Source organism: Bison bison, unplaced genomic scaffold, assembly GCF_000754665.1.
Source record: "Bison bison bison isolate TAMUID 2011002044 unplaced genomic scaffold, Bison_UMD1.0 scf7180017864073, whole genome shotgun sequence".
NCBI classification, from domain to species: Eukaryota; Metazoa; Chordata; class Mammalia; order Artiodactyla; family Bovidae; genus Bison; species Bison bison.
This window is the reverse complement of record NW_011494645.1, coordinates 40,234-63,179: the sequence shown is the minus strand read 5'-3', so window position 1 is coordinate 63,179 and position 22,946 is coordinate 40,234. Positions and strand designations below refer to the sequence as shown.

Genomic DNA, 22,946 nt, shown 5'->3' with positions numbered 1-22,946 from the left:
GCAGCCACACTTTGGTGCCTTAGAGTTTCTGCTGCCTGAAATCCTTGTGGGTCCCTGGCCCTGGGCTGAGTGCTGCAGGCACCATGGCTGATGGAAAGCTGTATACAGGATGGGTTAGGGGCAGACGGTCACGTGGGCAGTCAGGATGGAAGCCCTGGTGCTCGACAGAGGTCGGGGCAAAATTTGAATGTGGGGAAATAAGACTCCGGACTTCTTGACTGTTACCCAGAGGTGTCATGAGGTCCTAGTGATGCTGACTCGGTGGCCCATTGTGGGAGTGCAGACTCCAGACCCCAACAATGTATGTTACTAGAGGATCAAAGCGTGAGGGCAAGAACCCAGGTGCCTCTTGTCAGAACAGAAGTATTAGTTTTTATAGGATCACTAGGCATTTGAGCTTCATTTTTGTTCAGCAAGCGACCAACAATGGAGTAGGAAATATTTGAGACGTGGGGCATTTGTTTCTTTGCCCTCATGAACACCTCAGTCTTCAGTTTGTTGCTCAAGGAGCATGACTCACGTATACAACTTTAGCCACTTCATTAGGAAACACCACCCTTCAGCCAGCTCCTGAGATTCACAAGTGCAAGCTCAGAGCCACCTTCTCCAAGAAGGCTTTCTGAATGCCCCAGGAAGCACCTCTGGATGCCAGGGTGTCATCAACTCTGCCACCTACCACGCTGCTACGTTCAATCTTGTGTCTTTCCCGGACTGGTTTTCCCATTTTAGTTGCAAGTTCTGTGGGGTGGACACAGCACCTGCTTCTTCTCTCCCATGACAGCTTTGCTACTCAAAACGGGGTTCAGGCACCAGGCACTCAGATCTCATGGAGGAGCCTGTTTGAACCAGAATCTCCTCCCTCACCCCAGATATCGTGAATCAGAATCTTTCTCACAACAAGCCCCCTGCCTCACCCGTATTATAGGTGGTCTGTAATACACTGAACTTTGGGAAGTACTATGCTAGGGCATCTATTCCCAGTGAATAGGAATAAAACAATGGACTCGGACCAACCATGGAATCACTCTTCTGTGGATTTCAATCCTAACTGCATCTTGAATCATTTGAGCGGCTTAAAAATAACGCTAGCCTTATGTCCAGTTCTAATCCCCAGAGAGTCTGACCTAACTGGTCTTGGGTGGGACTTGGACATCATTTGTGAAAGTTTCCCAGATGCACATTTAATGTGCACTTTGTGCCAGCAACTGCTGCTCTAAATACATTTCCCAGTTAGACTTGTGTTTTCTCACTGATGGAAGCAAATCCCAGAGTAAGCTCCAAACAAGTCAAAAGCCGGAAAATTCCTGAGTAATCTTAGAGTGGAAAATACCTAAAAGACCCAGAGATGATTCTAGTATTGTTTTCCCCAAAATGGGTGACTTATTTGAAAGCCTGGGGAAAGGGGGGATTCAGTGATGGCTGTTGAGTCATTGGCAAATACTGCTGCCTCCCTTGGCAAGTCCTCAAGGCAGGAGTTGCTCAGCAGATGTTTTATCTCCAGTCTTAGGCCAGGAGCAGTTTGACAGCAAAGACCTTTTCAATCTCAGTAATCCTAATGCATGGATAGATTGATGGATGGATGGATGGATGATGGATAGATGAAAGAAAGGAAGGATGAATGAATGGAGAGATGGATGGATGGAAGGAAGGAAGGAGGGAAGGATGGATGGATGGATGGAAGGAAGGAAGGAGGGAAGGATGGATGGATGGATGGTTGGATTGAAGGAAGGATGGGTGGATGGATGGAAAGTAGATGGATGAATGTCACTGAGAGTTGATGTGAAGACATATGGGGAATATTGTACTGTAATTTGAGAGGCCTGACTTCTAGTCCTAGATCTCCACTCCTCTTGCTTCCCTGGTGTCTTTGGTTTTTCCTTGGAAACCTTTGCTTCCAATCTTGTCTAGGCACCCAGGCCTTTTAGGTTACTTTTGCCAAGCCAGCTACATCTCCCTTAGTAGTGAGGGTAACATCTTGTGTCTCATTCTCTGTGCTCAGAGTATGGCTGTTCAGATATTAAAGAACCTGATCAGAGGTCTTACCTGGAGACCCTGGTTGACAGGGAGGTTATTATCCCAAATATTGCTCTCAAAATTTTGTGCATAAGAAAGTTTTCTAAGGAAACAAGTAGCAGCACTCCCCAAATTTGCTCAAAGACTCACTACTCAAGAAAGATGGAGCTAGATAGAGTGTGTCTATCACACTGTTCTTCCTGTTGGGAGTTTCAGGATATATATAGGAGTAACAAATGAGGTCCATCTTTATGTGGTAAGGTCATCTCTGGGCTGTTTCCACCACCACCTCCCCCCCACCGCCCCCCCCACCCAACCCCAGATAATACTTGGGACAGCAGCTGACTCCACCTAAGCAGAACTTCCTGAAGAAATTACTAGAAAAGGTAGCAAAGAGGCAGATGAGGGTCCTCATTAGTGGCCTCCAATCTCTCCTCCCCTGATACATCCCTGGATGAAGAGCAACAGACAGAAGGGTCACAGGAAGTTTAGGGACCCCCCCCCCCCCACCTATGGCTTCAGGGGCTTCTCTGGTGGCTCAGATGGTGAAAGAATCTACCTGCAAGGCAAGAGATGTGGGTTTGATCCCTGAGTCAGGAAGATCCCCTGGAGGAGGGCATGGCAACCCACTCCAGTGTTTTTGCCTGGAGAATCCCACGGACAGAGGAGCCTGGTAGACTGCAGTCCACGGGGTCACACAGAGTCGGACACAATGGAGCAGCTCACAATACTGTGACTTCAGAGGGCCCCGCTGGGCTGTGGTGACGCACTCTGTTAGCCTGGAGACGGGAATCCTAGATCCTGAGTCCAAAGGGCTCAGAAGCCATCCCTTGAGCCCCGCTGCCCAGCTCTTCATACCACTTGTGACCAACGTTCTTCTATGCTCTGCTCAGGTACTTCCGGAGAAAGGGCGCCCAGGACTGTCTGGGGAGGAAAAGGTGGAGGCGCCCTTTCCTCTGAACGTTGAGCTCCAGGGCACTTACCAGAGTAAATCCACGGCCCAGGTCTTACCTCTTCAGTGCCAACCTCCCCCACCCAGCCTCAACCTCCTTCCTGCTCAAGTCTCTTTCCTTCTCTGTTTCTCGCTGCCACCGAAAGACTGGGGCAGGGAGCAGACGAGGAACGAAAGCCGAGAATCGCGCGTAAGACCGAGGACCCACGGGTACGCGCTTGGGTGCTCTGACGTACGAAAAGTACGAATGTCATCACATATGCATACATTCATTTTTTCAGAGGGGAAGTTAGAAAACAGGGATTGGAGGGGCTTCCCTCGTGGCCCAGTAGCTACGACTGCGTGCTCCCCATGCCGGGGGCCCAGGTTCCCTCCTGGGTCAGGGACTAAGCTCCCACGTGCTGCAGGTAACCATCTCACATGCTCCAGCGGAGACTTCACAGGCCACAACTGAAGACGCCACAGGCCTCAGCACAGATCAAAGAGCCCACGTGCCGCGACTAAGACCCGTGCAGCCAAATCCGTGAACAAAAGTCAGTATTAAAAGAAACAGAGACTGGAGGGGAGCAGAGAAGAACCAAAATTCTTCCCTGACTGTCTTCCTGCCCAGCACACGTGCCCCTCTGAGGCTCCCCCGAAGTCGTTAGAAAGCCTCAATTTAACCGCTTTCAAGAATACAAGGGCTTATAGCTTTTTGAAGCAATTGACTGAATGAAGATCCTCTTTCCTCTCCTCCCAGGGAATGGCCTGGGATGAAGAGAAGAGAAATAGGTTCCCGCTCATGTAAGCCCTCCCCTACGAGAACCAAGGACATCGACTGAGGGCAAAAAGGCCCCAAGAGCAAATAGCAGAAGCCTCCCCAGCAGGGAGCAGTATTACAGCCCTCACCCTCCCTGAAGCCGCGCTCCTGGCCTGAGCGCAGGGCGGAACCTACCTCCCAGAGGCTGGAAATAACCGTGATGACACGTCAGCCTTGGTGCTTGCGCCTCCGAAGGCCTCTCAACCCGGACCCTGCTCTATATGTCTTCGGTTTGGAAACTTTTTCATCTGAAAGTGCCCCAGCTTGCAAAGGCCTTTTGACAGAGCTTATTTTATTTCCTGTTCAGAATTCTTGACATAGAGCAAGAGAACCAGAAGGCAGTCTCAGGATCAGCCCCATCAACCTCCTCATTTTACAGAGAAACAGGCCCACAGAGATCCAGCAGTTTGCCCCCAAATCACGCCCTTCACCCCCTGCAAAATTCAGCTTCCTCCTAACATTTCTCTGCCCTCGCCTCGGGGGACACGGCCCCACTTCCCAAAGGAACCCCTGTTTCTCTTTCAGGTCTCTGCTGGTCATGAGGCGATGAGGAGGGCAGGGAATGTGTGGGGGCTGGGGGAGGGCTAGCCCGACTTGAGAGTGACTGTAGCTCTGATGAGAATGATCTCAGCAAGATGTGACACAGGCGCCTCCAGACCAGTCAAGGCTTTGCTCAGAGAAGCTAAGAACTCTTCTCTTGCACATCAGCCATTCTTTTCAGCAGCTGACTGTCAGCGAAGCCAGCTCTTTCTGGCGCCTCGATGCTCTCAGATCTCAAAAGGACCAGATGTACAAGTGATAAACAGCACCACCTACTTAAGAAAGGCTGTTTTTAAAGAAAGTAGCAACTGTTTTATGAGATACTCCCTAAGTTTACCAAATCCATATATATATATATACACACACACACAGTTATGAGCTATCCATCTATCTATATACACTACCTTCTCCAAGGCATATCTTAAAGATAAGCAAGGAACATGTGGTAATCACACTTTGGGATCTAGAGAAACTGAATGATTGAATGTGAAGGGTTAAGCGTTTGTGTTTTAATGACAAACGTGAAGACGGAAATTCCAGTGTGGGCAGTCATCTTTACAAGAAGGGATAATTAGACAAAAATATCATCTTCATGGGTTTCCGCACTGGGTGTGTGTTTTTGAGTCTAGGGCATGCAGATTTGATCACAGAATTCCTAGAATGAAAGAAAGATGATGAAGGCACAGATAAACTCTCAGAATTTCCACAATGCTGAGAAAGGCACCATCAATAATGTGCCTGTTGGCAACATCAGGAGAATTCTCTTTTCAACCACATCCCAGGACCCAGTAATACAGAGACTAAAAACACCCACGTTGACCAATACACTCCCTGTCAGCCCTCAAGTTTTAAATGGTGGCTTTGGAAATTTTCAGAATGAAAATCAGCCTTATGAATCAGCTAGAAATTGCATCTGTTGACAGTCTGATTGATTTTGTTAGTGACCTCTCCCTTCCTAGGAATAAGATTTGTTTATTTTAAGACTGGGCTCCTCTGGGAGGAAAAAGTCTGAGAGATTATTTCTGACCCTGGAGAGATTCCTAAGCCATGTGTGGATCCCAGAAATTCAGCCCATGTCATTCTCTTTGGCTGCCAAGTCCTTACTGGTCTCTGGAAGAGACCTTGTCTGCCCGCCTTTGTCTGTGAAGTCACTTCCACAGAGCTTGGGCCCTGTCCACAGTGAACAGAAAGAGCACTCAGCGGAAAGTCCCGGCCGTGCCACTGCCTCTGTGGCCTCTGAGTCTTGGGGTCTTCTTCATCTCATGGGTTGGTGACATCCACTTTGCAAAGGGACTGTGAAGGTGGAAGGAAGACATGTGTCTGGCCTATACAAGGTACTTTGTGCTCACTCACTCAGCTGTGTCCGATTCTTTGGGACCCCATGGACTATAGCCCGCCAGGCTCCTCTGTCCACGGGATTCTCCAGGCAAGAATACTGGAGTGGGTTGCCATTTTCTCCTCTGTGGATCTTTCCAACCCAGGGATCAAATGCATGTCTCTTGTGTCTCCTGCATTGGCTGATTGATTCTTTACCACTACTCCACCTGGGAAGCCCCGTAAGGTACACTATACATGGTAAATTTTACTTTCTCATTGTCTTTGATTGACTCCCAAATGAAATTTAAAATCCTCAACTTGGGGTCATCCAGTCTTAATCCCCAGTAGCCCTGTACCTCCACCTGAGGCTGAGGGCTTTTCCTGGCGCCCTGCCGCATCTCTGTGCGTGTGGTCCTCTCTCTCTGGAATTCCCATGGAGGGAAATTCACTGGCCCCTCGGGGCTCTTTGTGCTGCTGCTTTTGTGAAGCCTTCCCAGATGGCCCCCTGCTCCCATAGATCTTATCCCACCCCAACCACACTGCTGTCATAACTCTCTTTCCCTCACCAGGTTATATCCTTTTTAAGGTGAGGCTAAGTTTTGTTCACTTTTGTATTTCCTGTACTGTTGAAAAGGGGAACAAGAGGCATTGGATAGATTTTTGAAGATGTGAGTGTATGGCAGAGCACTGCGATCAGACCATTCACATCCTCAGATAAGTCACCAACACCTATCAGTAACCCGCACTTACTCGAAATGTGCTCCCTAGAGATGAGGCACAGTCAACCGTAAAGACTTTTCTGTTCCCTTGGCCTGCCTCTCACTTTGCAAAGACCCGGCGGAGGCAGAAGTCACATAAGTCTTCCTAAAATCATGTCCACTTTTCACTTTAAAGTAAAGAAGATCCTACCCCTGGGTCAGATCATAGCCCAACGACTGGTCACTTCCCCTCAACAGGCCCAAAAGACCCCTTAGGCATCATTGTGTTTCACTTCTTAACACATCTTTCTGTGGCCACTTGGCATTATTATATGTCTAGAAATGAAGGATATGAAATTATAGATGCTGATACGTTTTCCTGCATAAGCAAGGGAGGACATTTTTAGAAAATTCACATGCCATTAGGAAGGAGGTTTGAGGCTGAAATTGGTGGCTTCTTATTTCTTTAAAAAAAAAAAAAAAAACAGAAACAGACAATATCCTTCTGAAAGGATGAATGAAATGCAAAACTTTCACATATGTACACATACACACATATATATATACATGCATGTAGACACATAAGAAGATAAGAATTAATGTTCTCAAAGTGATATGCTTATATTTTTTAAAAAACTTCTATAAAGTTGCACATACAAGGAGCTTCCTAGGTATCATTTCCTTGAAGCTTAACTTTTCTGAGATCCTAAATGATCCCAGTGCTTCATATGAGTTACTGACATCTGAGGCACATTCACCTGGTATTAGAGAGATTTCTACCAGACTTCTAGTATTACCCTTACAGCCAGTGGATGCAGTGGAAAACTAAATTCACGGGAAAATAAAATCTCTTGTGGAATCTGCTCATTAGTATCCGGTTAACAGTCAAATATCACACCACTATGTTCTTCCCAGAATCAACTGTCAAAGACCTTGAGTGACAAGAACTCCCCATTCCGAGTTCTCTTTATAAGTCGGTGATGACTGAGGCAAAGAATGGGGCCCCGGTGGGCCATGGACACAGAGGCAGAACCCAGGGTCCCATCCCCTCCCTGTACTTTCTACTTAGATGCCCCTCGTATTGTGTGATTGGGAAGAGTCTACATCCTTAGCCTTCCCAGGACTCCAAAGGCACCAGTGACCTCTTACCTGTCACGCAGCCAGGTACCACGATGAATACGAAGAACCTCCACATCAGCAAGCTTGGCTCCATCCTCCTGGCCCCTGAGACCAGTGCCGATGTCGGGGCTGGGAAGAGAAAGTGCTGCTCTGCAGAACGCCGGGTTTCCTTTCAGCCTCTTGTTGGCATCGCACCGGGAGACGGGAATGAAGGGTGAGTCCGCTCAGGTTGTCATCCCTGCCGGTCCGTCAACCTCTAGGGCAGTAAGTGCTTACTCTGTATAAGTATTAGCCTGGGTTCTTCAGCCAGGAAATTGTGCGTACCACTCTCTTCTCTAGTCTCAAATATAGGAAGTGGTTTTAACCAGGTTTTTTTTTTTTTCTTTCTCAAGTTCAGTTGCTGGGAGGTGTGGGCTGGGGTTGGTGAGAAGGATTGGGGTTCGTTTATGAATCCGTTCTTTGGCTTACCCCTGAAAAAGACAGGGAGATTCCCACTGCCGTTAAAGCAGGGTGAGCAAGCCCTTCTTGGCAGTGGTCTCAACTAGAGTTTCATAATCTGATGTCACCGTGAAACTGAGGTCCCGGACTCGCAGCTCCCCGGGGAGTCGCAGGTGCCACTCAAGATGGAGGGGCGCCAGGTCATGCCAAGCAGTCTTGGCCCTAGATGGGAATTTCCTAAAGCTGTCTGACCATGGAGCCCTTGAAGAAGTCCACTTGGTCTTCGGGTGGGGTCTCCAATATTCAGATAATTGAAGAGGAAGCACAGACTGCCCCACGCTCAGAGCTCCTGAATATTCTCCCAAGACTTACAATCAGTACTAGCCGTAATTCTCTCACCATGATGCCCTGGGTCCTGAATATGAGTTGTCATTTTATAAGATATTTTGCCACCAGCTGTGTTTTTTTCTTGAAAGATCATTACTAAAAGTGGATTTTGGTTTTCAACGTTGGACTTTTTCTTGTTTTCCAGAGAGTTGAATCTTGCTTTCCTGTTTAATGATCAGAGCTATCTTCTGATTTTCACAGAATAGTTGACTATGTTTTGCCCTCTAGAAATTCATGTCATGGTGTATTTATATTAAAATAAAATTTAAAAAATATTAGCAAGTAAGCAAAAACATTGACAAAAGGACGACTATCCAGGCATGACAAAGCAGTTCATAGTTCCAATATGTGTTATTGATAAGCTCTAAGAATATTCTGACATTCTCTAAGAAAGACAATTACTGGGACTTCACTGGCTAAGACTTCACCTTCCAATGCAGAGGGTGGAGGAGGTTCAATCACATGTCCCAGGACCAAACACCCAAAACATGAAACAGAAGCAACATTGTAACAAGTTCAATAAAGACTTTAAAAAAAGATGTGTGTGTCTTAGTAGCTAAGTCCTGTCTGACCCTTTGCAACCCCATGGACTGTACTCTCCAGGCTCCTCCTTCTGTGGAATTCATGGAAAAAAATGCTGGAGTGGGTTGCCATTCCTTTCTCCAGGGGATCTTCTGAATCCAGAGATCAAAGCCAGGTCTCCCTCGTTGCAGGCAGATTCTTTACCGTCTGAGCCCCAGGGAAGAAGAAGAAAGAAAGAAAAAGAAAGGAAGGAAAGAAGGAGGGAGGGAGGGAAGGAAGAAAAGCAATTACCATCTCTGAAAAGAGCCTTGTGCATGAGTGTGTGAGCGCTCAGACCTGTCCAACTCTGTGACCAATGGGCTGTCGACCACCAGGCTCCTCTGTCCCTGGAATTTTCCAGAGGAGAATACTGGAGTGGGTTGCCATTTCCTACTCCAGGGAATCCTCCCGACTCAGGCAGGGATCAAACCCGCTTCTTTTGCGTTTCCTACTTTGGCAGGCAGATTCTTTACCACTGAGCCACAGCCACCTGCAGATGAACTAAAAGGGGTTTTCAGACTAAATACCAGAGTTTGCAGGGAAAAGCATGAACTGCTCTCTTTCTGGGAGAGCAATACTTGTCAGAATGTGACAGGATCATCCATAGCATTCCAGGACAGGCTTACACTCACTGCTGGAAACATTCTCAACCCGCAGAAGGAGAGCAGCAGTTCGTGTTGTCTGTAGGGCTGGCCCAGTTATTAAGCTGGAGATTTTCCCCGGCTACAGGTATCAAAGTATAATTTTGAAACAAACACAGAAAAATTGGAAATATAATCCAAATAACATCCCCTCCCCCAAAGCATTGAAGAGGGGTTGCCAACGTGATATTTAGGGCTGAATTATTCAGAAAGGGAAGGAGCAGAGAATGGTTAGTGCTCAACATTCAAGAGTAAAGCAATGAAAGGAAAACGAGACCAAAATGGGAAATCCAGCCAAGATCAGTGAGCACGTTGGTAATGGAGAAGCAAACAAAGCAGAATGACCTCCACGCTTTTTTAAAATTAATTTCTTTATTTGGCTGTACCAGGTCTTAGCTGTGGCACACAGGACCTTCCATCTTCATTGCAACATATAGGATCTTTAGTTCGGCATGCGGGATCAGGAATTGGGCCTGGATCCCCTGAATTGGGAGTGTGGAGTCTTAGCCACTGGACCACCAGGGAAGTATCGACATACAAGCTTTGAAGGTATTTCATATTTTTTTAACTCTAGAGGGTCTTTGGAATTAATATTTCTCCTTGGAAAGTAACAATTACCTAAAGTTTACTAATACCTTCAGTTTTATATCAGTTTTCTTCTGTGAATTTAAAATTAAATGTATGAAACGAGTTGCCAGTCCAGGTTCGATGCACGATACTGGATGCTTGGGGCTGTGCACTGGGACGACCCAGAGGGATGGTATGGGGAGGGAGAAGGGAGGAGGGTTCAGGATGGGGAACACATGTATACCTGTGGCGGATTCATTTTGATATTTGAGAAAACTAATACAATATTGTAAAGTTTAAAAATAAAATTTAAAAAATAAATAAATTAAATTAAATTAAATTAAATGTAATGACATTTATTTACAAAATTTTTGAGGACCAAGGAAATATTAACCAGGATTTGAAAGATATACTTGGACTGAAGTAAGTAGACAACATTAATTTCACAAATTAATTCACTGTTATATAAAATAACCAAAATTTGAATTGTAATTTTTAAAATTGTATTCGCACATAGTTAATTTATAATGTTGTATTTAGTTTCAACTGTGCGGCAAAGTCAGTCAGTTATGTATGTATCTATTCTTTTTCGTATTCTTTTCCATTGTGGTTCATCACAGGATATGAAATATAGTTCCCTGTGCTGTACAGTAGAACCTTACTGTTTATCCACCCTGTACATATTGGTTTACATCTGCTAATTCCAAGCTCCCAGCCCTGCCCTCCCCCGTAAGAACCGCAAGTCTGTTCTCTATGTCTGTGAATCTATTTCTGTTTCATAGATAGGTTCATTTGTATCATATTTTAGCAAGTTGTAATTTTTTTTTTTGCTTTACAACAGAACTTCCCACAACCCCTTCTCATAATTATTAGAAAAGTTAAATCCATTTTATCTTACTAGCAACAAAATAAGAAAATAATAGCAAAATAGTTAAACATCTTTAATTTTATCTTGTTTATTACTTAAAATAATGTATAAACTGTGGAAACAAAAATAGTGAAATGGGGCTTTTTTTTAATAATGTAAAAGCTTTATTTCACCCCACAATTAGCAGGTGGGTTTTTTTTTTCAGTTCAACTAGACGTTTTCTTCCTACAGTTGCCTGGTTGGGGGTTCTTTTTAATCAAATAACTGTATTTTTTATGAGTAGTGTTGCTGAATTAGAGCCTTGAAAGAAAGCCACATTTGACATTTTATTCCACACTGGAATGTTAGGGAAAAGGTAGGGCATAGAAATTGCACACTGCTCCCAAAAACATCAGGTGGTTTACCTTGGGACGCTCATTTTTCCATTTGTAAGAAGTTTCAGGTTGGAATTTTTCATTTTCACTTTGAAATGTTAGGATGTGTTGTTTGTTTAAGTCAATCCAAGTTGGAAAACCATGAAAAATTCTTTTTAAGTCAGTCTTCTTGGGACAACCATGTAAAACTCTTTTAAGTCACAGAGCTTAGTCAATATGATATACATGTGGGGGTTCATTAAACTGAATAATATCATAAATACATGATGAAGTTATGGACAGGGACCAGAGACCAGTAGGCTGACAACCGCATCATGACTGTTGTCATGGAGACAACATGCCATGGTAGGGTGGAGACAGCCAGCAGGGCCCCCAGGCGACCTTCCCTTCTTCTCCGGTGAATGATCAGAGCACATTCCCTAGCCCCCTGGAGCTAAGTGTGGTTCTGTGGTGATGTTCTTGCCAAGAAACATTAGCAGAAGTGGCGTTTACACCCCTGCCTGTTTCCCTTCTTTCCCTTCATTCCATGGCTGGAATGCAGTGACCAGAGTCATCCTGGAAGTTGAGTGCTCCCCCTGGGTTCCTGAATGCCTGGAGCACACCTATCCATGAATTGTCATTTAGGAAACCAGTAGACTTTCTGGTATATTAGGTTGCATTCTTGTTGGGTTTTTGTTACAGCAACTTAGCTTACCCTGACTGATATCATTGGTTCCCACAGACGGATCAAACATCGTGTGCTCCTGGATCAGTGACTTCCCTTGGGGTGGCAGGTTTGCTTAGGGAGGACTCAACCATTCTCAAATCCCATAAGAATTGTCATAATGGTCTCAATCTGACTCATCATAAATGGAAAAAAAAACCCAGCATTTTGTGAGCTTCTAACCAAAAATGTTTTCCCTTACCTTTTCAAAATGTGGGACTCTAAACATTAAATCTAGGTAAATGGTTCAATTATTTGGCATGTTATTTAATTGAGGTTTCTTCCTAATATTGTTTCATAGAAACGCACCTTGACCTTCGAACCAAGAGGTTGGTGAAGTTCAAGTAGCTAAGCAGCACCTAGTCCACTAGTAAAGCAGCAGAAAAAAAATCGTCTTGAAGTACTTAATGGATTGTGATGATAAAGTTATCTACGTGCATACGAGTAACAGTCACAAAGTCTACAGAATTTTTCTGACAAAATAAGGGGAGCAGCTCCTGGCGCTAAGATGGACTCATATAAGACAAATAACTTGGTCAAGTTTTACAGTTTGCACTGAGCTGAACTTTCAGTCTTCGTCTCCTGACCTTGACAGCACCGGGTGGAGGCAGAGAGAGAAGAGAGCAGACCCATTTTGTCGTGAATTGTGTATATATTGTACCAAGGCTGCATAGAGCAAAGCTACTCCCCGCAGTGGACTCACGTTTGAGAAGGAAAGACACTTGACTATCACTTTTTAATCCTCAGACTCAAACCCTGGGTTGAATTTCATTTTACCTGCCTTCATTCATCAAGGTCATTTTAAGACTTGCATGCTGTCTAAGCAGCACGTAGCCTGAACAATAAGATGTTTGCCCAAGTTGTCGGCTAGGAATTTGGAGTTTGCTGTGTCCAGTTCAAGCTGATGTGGTTAAGACTGGATGGAACCAAAGACCCTTCAACTGGGCAGGCGTGAATGTCTGCATGGTGACCTTTTGAAGGTAATTTAGTCACTCCTGCACAGAAAGATAATCATGGCACCTTTTCCCAATCGTCTTTCCCCACTCTCCCATGCCTCAGACCATCCTGCTTCTTCAGTCTTCATCCCAGAAATACTCTAGCCCCTTGCCATCGGGGAGTCTAACTTGAGATTTGCTTTTCCGTCTCCTCACCTGGCTGCCTTGTGAATAACCCCTCTCTGCTTCAAACCGCAGTGTCCTAGCATTTTGTCTGGCTATGTCGAGTAAGACGAACCTGGTTCAGTAACAGACTAACACTGTCACAGCACTTGCTTTGCTGTATTATCATCCACTCTTTTTTTTTTAACTTTTGATCGTTTTATTTTGCATTGAGGTGGAGCTGCTTAACAATGTTGTGAGTTTCAGGTGAACAGCAAAGGGACTCAGCCATACATATCCATGTATCCATTCTCCTTCAAGCCCCCCTCCCATCCAGCCTGCCACATTTAGCAGAGTTACATGTGCTGTACAACAGGTCCTTGTTGGTTACCCATTTTAAATATAAGTGTCCATCCCAAACTCCCTAACTATCCCTTTTCTCCCATCCTTCCCCCGGCCACCATAAGTTCTTCTCTAAGTCTGTGAGTTTCTGTTTCGTAAGTTCATTTGGATCATGTCATTTTAGATTCCATATATAAAGGATGTCCTATGATATCTCTTCTTCTCTGTCCGACTTACTTCACTCAGGAAGACACTCTCTAGGTCCATCCATGTTGCTGCAAATGCCATTAATTCATTCTTTTAATGGCTGAGTGATATTCTGTGGTATATATGAACCACATCTTTAGCCATTCCTCTGTTGATGGACATTTAGGTTTCTTGCATGTCTTAGCTATTGTAAATAGTGTTGCAATGAACATTGTGGTGCATATACCCTTTTGAATCATGTTTTTCTCCATCTGCCCAGGGGTGGGATTGCAGGGTCATATGGTGCCTCTATTATTAGCTTTTAAGGACCCTCCACACTGTTCTCCACAGTGGCTGTACCAACTTACATTCCTGCCAACAGTGTAGGAGGGTTCCCTTCTCTCCACACCCTCTCTAGCATTTATTGTTTGTGAATTTTTTTGATGACAGCCATTCTGGCTGTTGTGAGGTGATATCTCATTGTAGTTTTGATGTGCATTTCTCTAATAATGAGTGATGTTGAGCATCTTTTCGTGTGCCTCTTGGCCATCTGCATGTCTTCTTTGGAGAAATGTCTTTTTAGGTCTTGTGCCCATTTTTTGAGTGGGTTGTTTGTTTTGATACTGTTAAGTGTCATGAGCTATTTGTAAATTTTGGAGACTAGTCTCTTATTAGTCACATCATTTACAGATATTTCCTCCCAACCTGTGAGTTGTTGTCATTCTGTTTGTTGTTTCGTTTGCTGTGAAAAAGCTTTTGAGTTTAAGTAGGTCCTGTTTATTCATTTTTGTTTTTATTTCCATTACTCTGGGAGATGGTGTCATCCCCACCTTCATATGCCTTTTCTTCCTCTAGTCTGGTGGTTAATCTTTGTTTTGGGGGGATGTGGTTACGCTTTTGAGAATTTGATAGAATCTCTAATTTCTTCCCTTGGAAAAAAATATACATCAACACATCCCCAGGAAGTTAGGAGTCCATTTCAGAAGAGTCTCCTTCACTTTGAGGACTTAGATGAAAAGATTTTCATGCCAATTTACGGGCCTCTGGGCAGCTTAATCACACGACCCAACCCAGAGTGTGACACGTGGGTATCCAATGGCTATTTGTTAAAATACATACCTATAAGAATACAACTGGCATCTATTAAAGCAACTTCAGATACATTCTTCATGAGCATACATTGAAGGTTTGTTTTAAGCCTACTACTGCCAGATCATTTCCAATCAGTCCAGGTCAAAGATCTTCCTGGTAGAGATTCTTTTTGGAAGAAAAGGTGACTAGATGACACAGACAGATTATGTTCAAGAAAGGAAAGTTTGGTTAAAGGTAACTAAGTTCCTCCCAGGAGAGGCGGTCAACTGTTCAAGTTGAATCTCAATTTTTCAGGAAGTTGCTCAACTCTGTTATCAGAAACACTTGGTACTTCCCAGAAGAGACCATTCATTGCATCAGACAACACATTTCTGACCCAGACTGCCTTTTCTGAGGTTTGTCACAATTTTGTAGCAGTAGAAGGTGATAAATACTAGTGATAATGATAAGAGACATAGAAGTTCAGGAAGAGAAAAATTCAGGAAGACTGATATGATCAGCCTCAGAACTGTCCTTGAAGGATGAGTGGGGAGGTGGATACTGGGGGTAAGAAGGCGTGGTCTATTGTCGAATAGAAATAGAGATAGGTAGAGAGAGGACGGGCTTCCCTGGTGGCTCAGATGGTAAAGAATCTGCCTGCAATGTGTGAGACCTGGGTTCGATCCCTGGGTTGGAAAGATCCCCTAGAGAACAGAATGGTACCCACTCCAGTATTCTTGCCTGAGGAATTCCATGGACAGGGGAGCCTGGGGTTGCAAAGAGTCAGACACGACTGAGCAACTAACACACAACAACACAGACCAGGGGGTGGGAGCCAAGAGCAGAAATGGCAGCTGGATTTAGATGGAGGTGGACCTCAAAGGACAGAATGAGATGTGTGGACTTCAGCCGCTGACGGAGTCTAAACAGAGTGGGACATATTCAATGACATCATAGTCAGCCTGAGCTGGTGCAGCGGAAAGTAAAGGCACAGGGACAGAGATCCCGAGATGCTCTTCAGGCAGGAAATAACAGGACCTGAATGAGGGGATGATGCAGAAGGGTTACTGTCAGAATATACGACAAAAGAAAAATGCAGCCTGTAATACCTGGTATTTGGAGGCAAGAGGTCGGGGATGGACACTGTGAACTTTGGCAGAAGTGAAATTCATTGATTGGAGTTTCACCTTTTCCTTCCCTTGAACATTCCCAGGCAAAGATGCTAATAAGTGTGAGATGAAGAGACCAGTGGGAAGTGGCGCAGCAAGGGAGGACGTGGAAGAAGACTGTGGATGTTTAAACCCGGGTGCATGAGGCTGAGGTTAGGTGAGTGGAAGAAAGGTGGGTTAATGCAGGGGTCCCCAACCTCCAGGATCTAGTACCTGATGGTCAGAGGTGGAGCTGATGTAATAACAAGGAAATAAAGTGCACGATAAATGTAATGCACTTGAATCATCCCCAAACCATCTCCCCGCCGGCCAGTCCGTGGAAAAATTGCGTTCCTTGAAACCAGCCCCGGTGCCAAAAAGGTTGAGGACTGCTGGATCAATAGGGAGGAGTTAGTCGCTCACTCATGGTTGTCTGTCATTCTTGCTGTCTTGTTCCGTCCTTGAAGACACGAACTTTGTCATTTATCATCCAGACTATCCTAAGCCTTGGCTCTCCAATCTTTTCCTGCACCCCTTATAATGAACAAACTGCAACAAACTGCTTCTATTTATCAGAATCTAGATTGGGGAGGGAGGGTAAAGGAGCAGCAGGCAAAAGAAGAAGAGATGGTGAGAAATCAATCCTCCTCTTTCACTTTTCCTTCACTTGCCGTTATGGCTTTGTCAAAGGTCATTTCAACAGTGCCCCTAGTCCCGAGTTGCACAGATTCTCCTATGAAAGGCCGACAAAAGAAGTGGATCATGAAAGATTGAATGCAGAAATAAAAGGATGAGGTAAGAGAAAGGGTAGGACAAGGAAGAGAGAGATAAGGAAGAAATGACTGCAGCAAGACCCTGAGTCCCACCTGGGGATGCTGACCCCTGATCACTGGAGTTGTTGTCCTCCCGCAGATGAAAGGGTGCTAAGGTGAGCTCTTTATTGAGTCCACCGATTACTGTTTTCAGGTATTAAAATGCCACTTCTCTAAGGTGTGCTTGCAAAATGGGCATGAGTATGTGCGTTAGAGCAGTCAAGGCCCAGAAAAAGTGCTCCATTAAAAAAAAGAAATGCTGGACCAAGAGGAAGTAGGGTTGAGAGAAAGTGGCAGAGAAGGGATTGGGATAGAGCGAAAAATTAAGGGGGATCTAAAATCATTGGAAGATTTTGCCATTTGCTTTGCAATGTTAACCCTTTCCCAATGAAAATTCAATGAAAATCTTGGTTCTGGTGCTCATTTCTTGCTTATGCCTTTTGGGGTTAATTTCGCTTGGAGAATGGGTGCAAATGCTGAGCACAGCTTTCTTCAACAGATTGGGACAAGAGAGACAGCTGTTTAGCTCAGAACTTCATGATTTCTCTCTGATCTTTCCTGCCTCTGCTTTTTTTTTTTTTTTTTTACCATTTTATTTTCTTCTAGCATCTTCAAGGGAAGTTCAAGAAGAAGAGGCGAGACTTGGATAAAAAGGATTTCACCTTTGTCAAGTCCTGCGTCAACAGAAGTTGATAACACCTACAGTTAAACATGCACTGTGCTAGGACCTGGGGGGATCTGAGAAATGAGGGCACGGCCCTGCTCAGGGGATGCTCAGGGTCTCCTCAAAGGTGAAACAGATGCGCCCTCCACAAGGGGAATGACATGAGTTGCAGGGTGTCTTAGCCACCAGGGCTGCCCTGCCTCACCCAGCCATACCACATAAAAGCAGCCTTGCTCTCTCATCTTGTACCTCCTTTCTCTAGCAGAGCAATGTGCTGAGCTGTGGTCTCAGAGTCAGAATCCAAGAGAAAAGAAACTTGGCTCTCCCGGACAGAGGCAGTGTGATGACCAGAGGTAGTGCAGGGACCCTGTTGTTTACATAGCGCATAAAGGTTCCCCAGGTGGCGCTAGTGGTAAAGAACCCGCCTGCCAATGACAATGAGACACGAAAAACTTGGGTTCGATTCCTGGGTCAGGAAGATCCCCTGGAGGAGGAAATGGCAACCTACTCCAGTATTCTTCCCTGGGAAATCCCATGGACAGAGAAGCCTGGAGTTCTACAGACTCTGGGGTCTCATAGTCGGACAGGACTGAGCAACTGAGCACACACATGCCTTATCCAGTTGAAGAAACAGGTGGTTTTCCCAGGTCTGTGGTGTGGTGTCCCAGGTCTTTCTGCCTTTGACCTCTTAGTTATGGACTTGAAATCTCCAGTAGAAGTCCCACAATTTACTCTTTCCTGTAGTTTGTGCACTCTGGCGAGCATTCTTCAGTATAATTCAATTCAGTGAGGACTGGGAGAGGCAAAAGGAAATTTACAAGGGCTCCTGTTCTCAAAGAGTCTAATCATGGGGGTTGCAGATTAGAAAAGCCCCAGCTAACTGCAGACACATCTGTCAGCTTGATAATCCCCCAAAGTGATCAATCAATGCAAGAGAGGCTGCAGTGTGGAGGTCTTCAAACCACGCCTGTTAGACGGTAGATGGTATCTGCCATGGCTGATACCTGCTGTCACTGAGAGGGACATAACAGTACCTCAGATTTCGCCCCAGTTGTTACTATGAAAACAGTCTTATTTCTCTCAAACTCGTGTCGAGAGAATTCTGCTGCAAATTCTACGAAATCTACAGGTGCATCCTGTTATTGAGACGCTGAGTTGAATTTCTGCAGTTCGTAATTTCCACCAGATCACACTAGTCAAAGGGTACCATGGAAAAAACAAAACCCACTATGCATCAAATTCCTCTCCCCGACTCACACATCTGGTATCCAAGAAGCTGTGGCTTGCCCCACCCATAAAATACAGGGAGTAAACAGCTGGTTGGCATGAACCAAAAACCAAGTCCTCCATCTCGAATGGTTAAAAAGGGATTTTGTTGTCATTTTGAAGCTTATGAGGACTTTTCCAGCAGGATTCCACCAAGGTTGTCCAAAAGTGAGGTTCCTTTTCTCCCTTTCTGTTTGAGAGCAGGATGTGTTTGCTATATGGAGTTCAGTAAAAGCCCCCTCACCTCTTCCACTGTGGCTCTAGTTTGGGGATGGATAATAATGCGTTTTCTCTCTCAAGCCAGTGATGATCAATTACCAATAGTTGCCTGGAGCAGGTTCTGGGTGGCGTCTGGGCTCAGGGGCTGGGGGTATTCGGAGGGTGCGTAGACCTGTATCATTTTTTTGTCTAGACGTTTACCCAGCTTCCCACATGGGCTTCCCTGGCTCAGATGTGTCTCTCACTCCTCAACAATTCTCACTCATTAGATTCAGCTTAATCTTTCTAAAGAACCTTGTAATTTTTTCTCTTCTTTTATCCAAAACTTAGAATCTTAGGAATGTCCTTAATGTTCCTGAAATTAAGCCCAGGTTCCTTGGCCTGGTACTCAGGGTCCTTTATAATCTGCCCTAGCCTCTCTTTCCAACATGAATTCTCCACCTCTCTCTTTCATGACAGCTCTGCTACAGAAAAAAAAAAACAAGAGAAAACAAAAGTCATCAACTTCTCACTAATCCCCTTAGGTTCTCTCTGCCAGATCTTCAAGGCCAAATCTAAGTCACTCTTTAAGATCCAGTTCGGATGCTCCTTCCTAAAGGGATCTCACCTAATCTCTCCTTCCTGTGCCTCAGTAAAACCGATGACAACCACTAACAGTGATGAAGTGTGTGCAACAGGGCACGTCCTGTGCTAAGCGTGCCATATGTATCATCTCCCCAACCTCTTGTAAAAGTGGGTGAGGTCAGTGTAACCATCACAATTTCCATTTTACAAATGAAGATACTGAATCTCCTTGAGGTTGTGCAACGCCCACACTCCCCGTTACCTGGGGGTGGAGACCTGTCTGGGTCCCCAGGTCTACCTGCCACATCCCCTCACTCTCAGGACCCTTCCCAACTTCTAACTGTGTCCTGGGTCTCTGGAGACACATCTGATCATTACTACTTGACTCCACGAGTCTTAGAGGCAGGAAGTGCTTCTACATCCCCTTTTATTCCCCGTGCGGTACCTGGCACAGAACAGACACTCAGTAAGAGTCTGCTGAAAGAGTGATCACATGGGGAACCCATTCTGAGCTCTGCTTTTGAGAGGCGAGTCATATGCTGTCCGTCTTCACCGGTTTTCAGCAGGCTCTTTCTTTATGGAATTGGGTTTCAGGAGAAGTCATTTGATGATGGCATGTCTGAGTCCACACATACACCAAGAGTCTGGTTTATACTCACACCTGCAGTGTCAAGAGGCAGGATGGTCAGGATTTTCAGCCAAGAATCCAGAGACTTGGGTGCAGTCGGCCTGCTGGGGTGAGGAGCTGAGAGTGTCCTCTCAGGCTCTGGACTCGCCTCTTTTTAAAAGAGCAGGTGAGCCTCCAGGAACTGAGCCGAGGAGCCTTGTCTTCTGAGTAAGGGGCCAGGAGGCGGGGAGGTGGGGGTGAGGAAAGAAAATAACATTCCCCTCGCTTTGGGTTCTGGGCAGCTGTGATCCTGTGTTAAAAGCTCCCACTTTGCCCCACCATTCTTTCTGGAAACCTCTAGTTTCAGAGCTTGAGAAAACAAAGTAAAACAAAGCAAAAATAAAAAACAAAAACAAAGCAGGGACTTTTGGGGGTCATGAGGCCAGAATAGTATTTCATAGTAGGCAAAAATTTTTAATGACACCTGGAGGATGAAAATAGAACAAAGGATTCATTTGAAGACTCTAGAAGTGACATTAGCAAGTGGTTAGATTCATGGAATCCAAATATCTGTTTCATCAGTCATGGCCAGATGGAGTATCAACAATACCTCGAATTGATGAAATTATTTCTTTCTTAGAACTTCAAAACTTTTTGAGTAACCTCATATTTATACTCCTGAAACTACTGTGATGTATTCTGTTTCTTGTTTGAGAAATTACGGGATTGAGATCTGTTGAGACTAGATTGATTTCATCCAGGGTAGAGACAGAACTAATTTCTAGTTTACTCATCTATCTGGGTTTTTTTTTTTTTCTGAAAAACAAAAACAAAAAACTTTATATTGATGGCATATTTCCCACCTTGGTGACGTGCCTGTTTTATGCAAAGAAGGAAATTCTTCATTTTCTGCTGAGCTCATTTATGACCTCGTTTGCTGTTACCACTGCTATTTATTGAGTATCTACTGTTTGCCCACTCCAGTATTCTTGACTGGAGAATTCTACGGTGGCTCAGATGGTAAAGAATCCACCTGCAATATGGGAGACCTGGGTTCGATCCCTGGGTTGGGAAGATCCCCTGGAGAGCGTAGCAACACACTCCAGTATTCTTGCCTGGAGAATTCCTGTGGATGGAGGCGCCTGGCGGGCTATAGCCCATGGGGTCGCAAACAGTCAGACATGACTGAGTGACTTTGGGCTTCCCTGGTGACTCAGTCAGTAAGAATCTGCCTGCAGTGTAGGAGACCTGGGTTCAATCCCTTGGTTGGGAAGATACCCTGGAGAAGGAAACAGCAAATCACTCCAGTATTCTTGCCTGGAAAATGCCATGGACCGAGGAGGCTGGTGGGCTGTAGTCCATGGGATCACAAAGAGTTGGGCATGACTGAGCAGCTAACATTTGCACAATTTTACTTTATACACTATTTACTTATACTGTTTGCCAGGCACACTGAGCCAGCTATTATATTTAGCGAGAACAAAACAGACAAAATCCTTGCCATTGTTGTGGTGCTTAAGTCCTAGTGAGGCAGACAGACAATAAGCAAATAAAGAAAGGAAAACTTACAGTGTTAATGTTCCGTTGTTTTACAAAGAAAAACAATTCAGGTGAGTAAAGCGGGCCAGGGGAGGGGAGGCAGAGGATGCTTCTAAAGGTCAGGGTCCACAAAAGCCCCGCAGGGACTTCCCTGGAGGTCCAGTGGTTAAGGCTCTGCTTCCACTGCAGATGGTTGGTCGATCCCTGGTCAGGGAACTAAGATCCCCCATACATGAAGCATGGGCAAAAGACCTTCAAAAAACTTTTTATAAAGCTCCTCAAAGTTGTAGACACTTGGCCAGAGACCTAAGTGAAGTGAGAGAACAAAGCACGTAACTGTCAACTACAAATTGGCACTTGCCAAGAGCATTTGCCAGCACTGAACAACCACCACAGTGCTTGCCATCTGCCTCTGTGGAGATGGAACCCTGTGCTTCTGCAGGGTCCTGTGCTGCGGACCTCCAGCGCCCAGCGAGGGAGCTCAGGGTGGGCTGAGGCACTCTGTGCTCTAGGGAATCCGATAGAACAGGTCTTTAGAGTTAGACGTTTTCAGGAACAGATTTCATGATCCCAATCCTCGCATCTCTTCATCTCTAGAAAAGCACTGAAGTCCTTTCATGGTGACAGACGCTCCTCGTGACTAGCAGCAAACCTCTGGTAAAGTAAGCACTGAGTGGCACTAAACTCCCCCTTCACCAAAATCTTCTATAGTGACCTTCCCCAAGGGCTTCTTTGGAGCAGTCTCTCAGAGATATATCTGAGGTGCTCTCTCCCGAGCTGCAGTCCTCATCTTGCCGCCAATAAAATTGAACTTGCGACTCTAACATTGCACATCTTTTTAGTCGACATAACGATTTGGGGGAAAATCGGGGATGAGCTCACCATCTAGGAACAGAAAACAGAGAACATCTCCAGGACTGTGTGGCGGCTGAGCCAGAAGACACAGGCGAGACGCATCTGGAAACGTTCAGAGGCATGGCTTGTTTGAGTGTCTGTAGACACAAGTCAGGAGTTAACGATTTTATTCTGATTTGACCAGAAGCCAAGGGAAGGCTGCATGTCCACTGAAGACTGTCTGAGCCCCGCCATGGCTGTGGCTCTGCTCCAGGCTGCATGTGTGCTAACTCACTTCAATAGTGTCCGACTCTGTGTGACCCCATGGGCTGTAGCCCACCAGGCCCCTCCATCTATGGGATTTCCCAGGCAAGAATACTGGAGTGGGTTTCCATTTCCTCCTCCAGGGCATCTTCCCAACCCAGGGGTAGAACCCATGTCTCCTGGGGCTCTTGCATTGGCAGGCAGATTCTTTACCACTGAGCCACCTGGGGAGCCCACACATCTCACCACTGGCCAAAGTAAGTTGCATGGCTCAGAAAGATGCCAGTGGGTGGGGAGGCATTGTAACTCACGAGAGAAACCACCAGCAGGCATGCAGAAGCTCTGAGAAGGGGGGC

The 22,946-nt window shown here is 45.4% G+C and overlaps 1 protein-coding gene across 2 annotated transcripts in view; it reads right to left on the bottom strand.

Annotated features, from left to right (window-relative positions):
• The window catches only part of IL2RA (interleukin 2 receptor, alpha), a 45,719-nt gene extending 37,570 nt beyond the window's left edge, over positions 1–8,149 (bottom strand). Inside the window, exon 1 of one of the 2 annotated variants that reach the window (XM_010837466.1) lies at positions 7,469–8,149. In XM_010837466.1, the coding sequence (XP_010835768.1) occupies positions 7,469–7,532 (64 nt within the window). In that variant the 5' untranslated portion in view covers positions 7,533–8,149. Of the gene's footprint in view, positions 1–3,899; positions 3,977–7,468 lie in introns of those variants that run through there. The other variant, XM_010837467.1, reaches the window with a different exon arrangement.
• Positions 8,150–22,946: the final 14,797 nt, after the last annotated feature.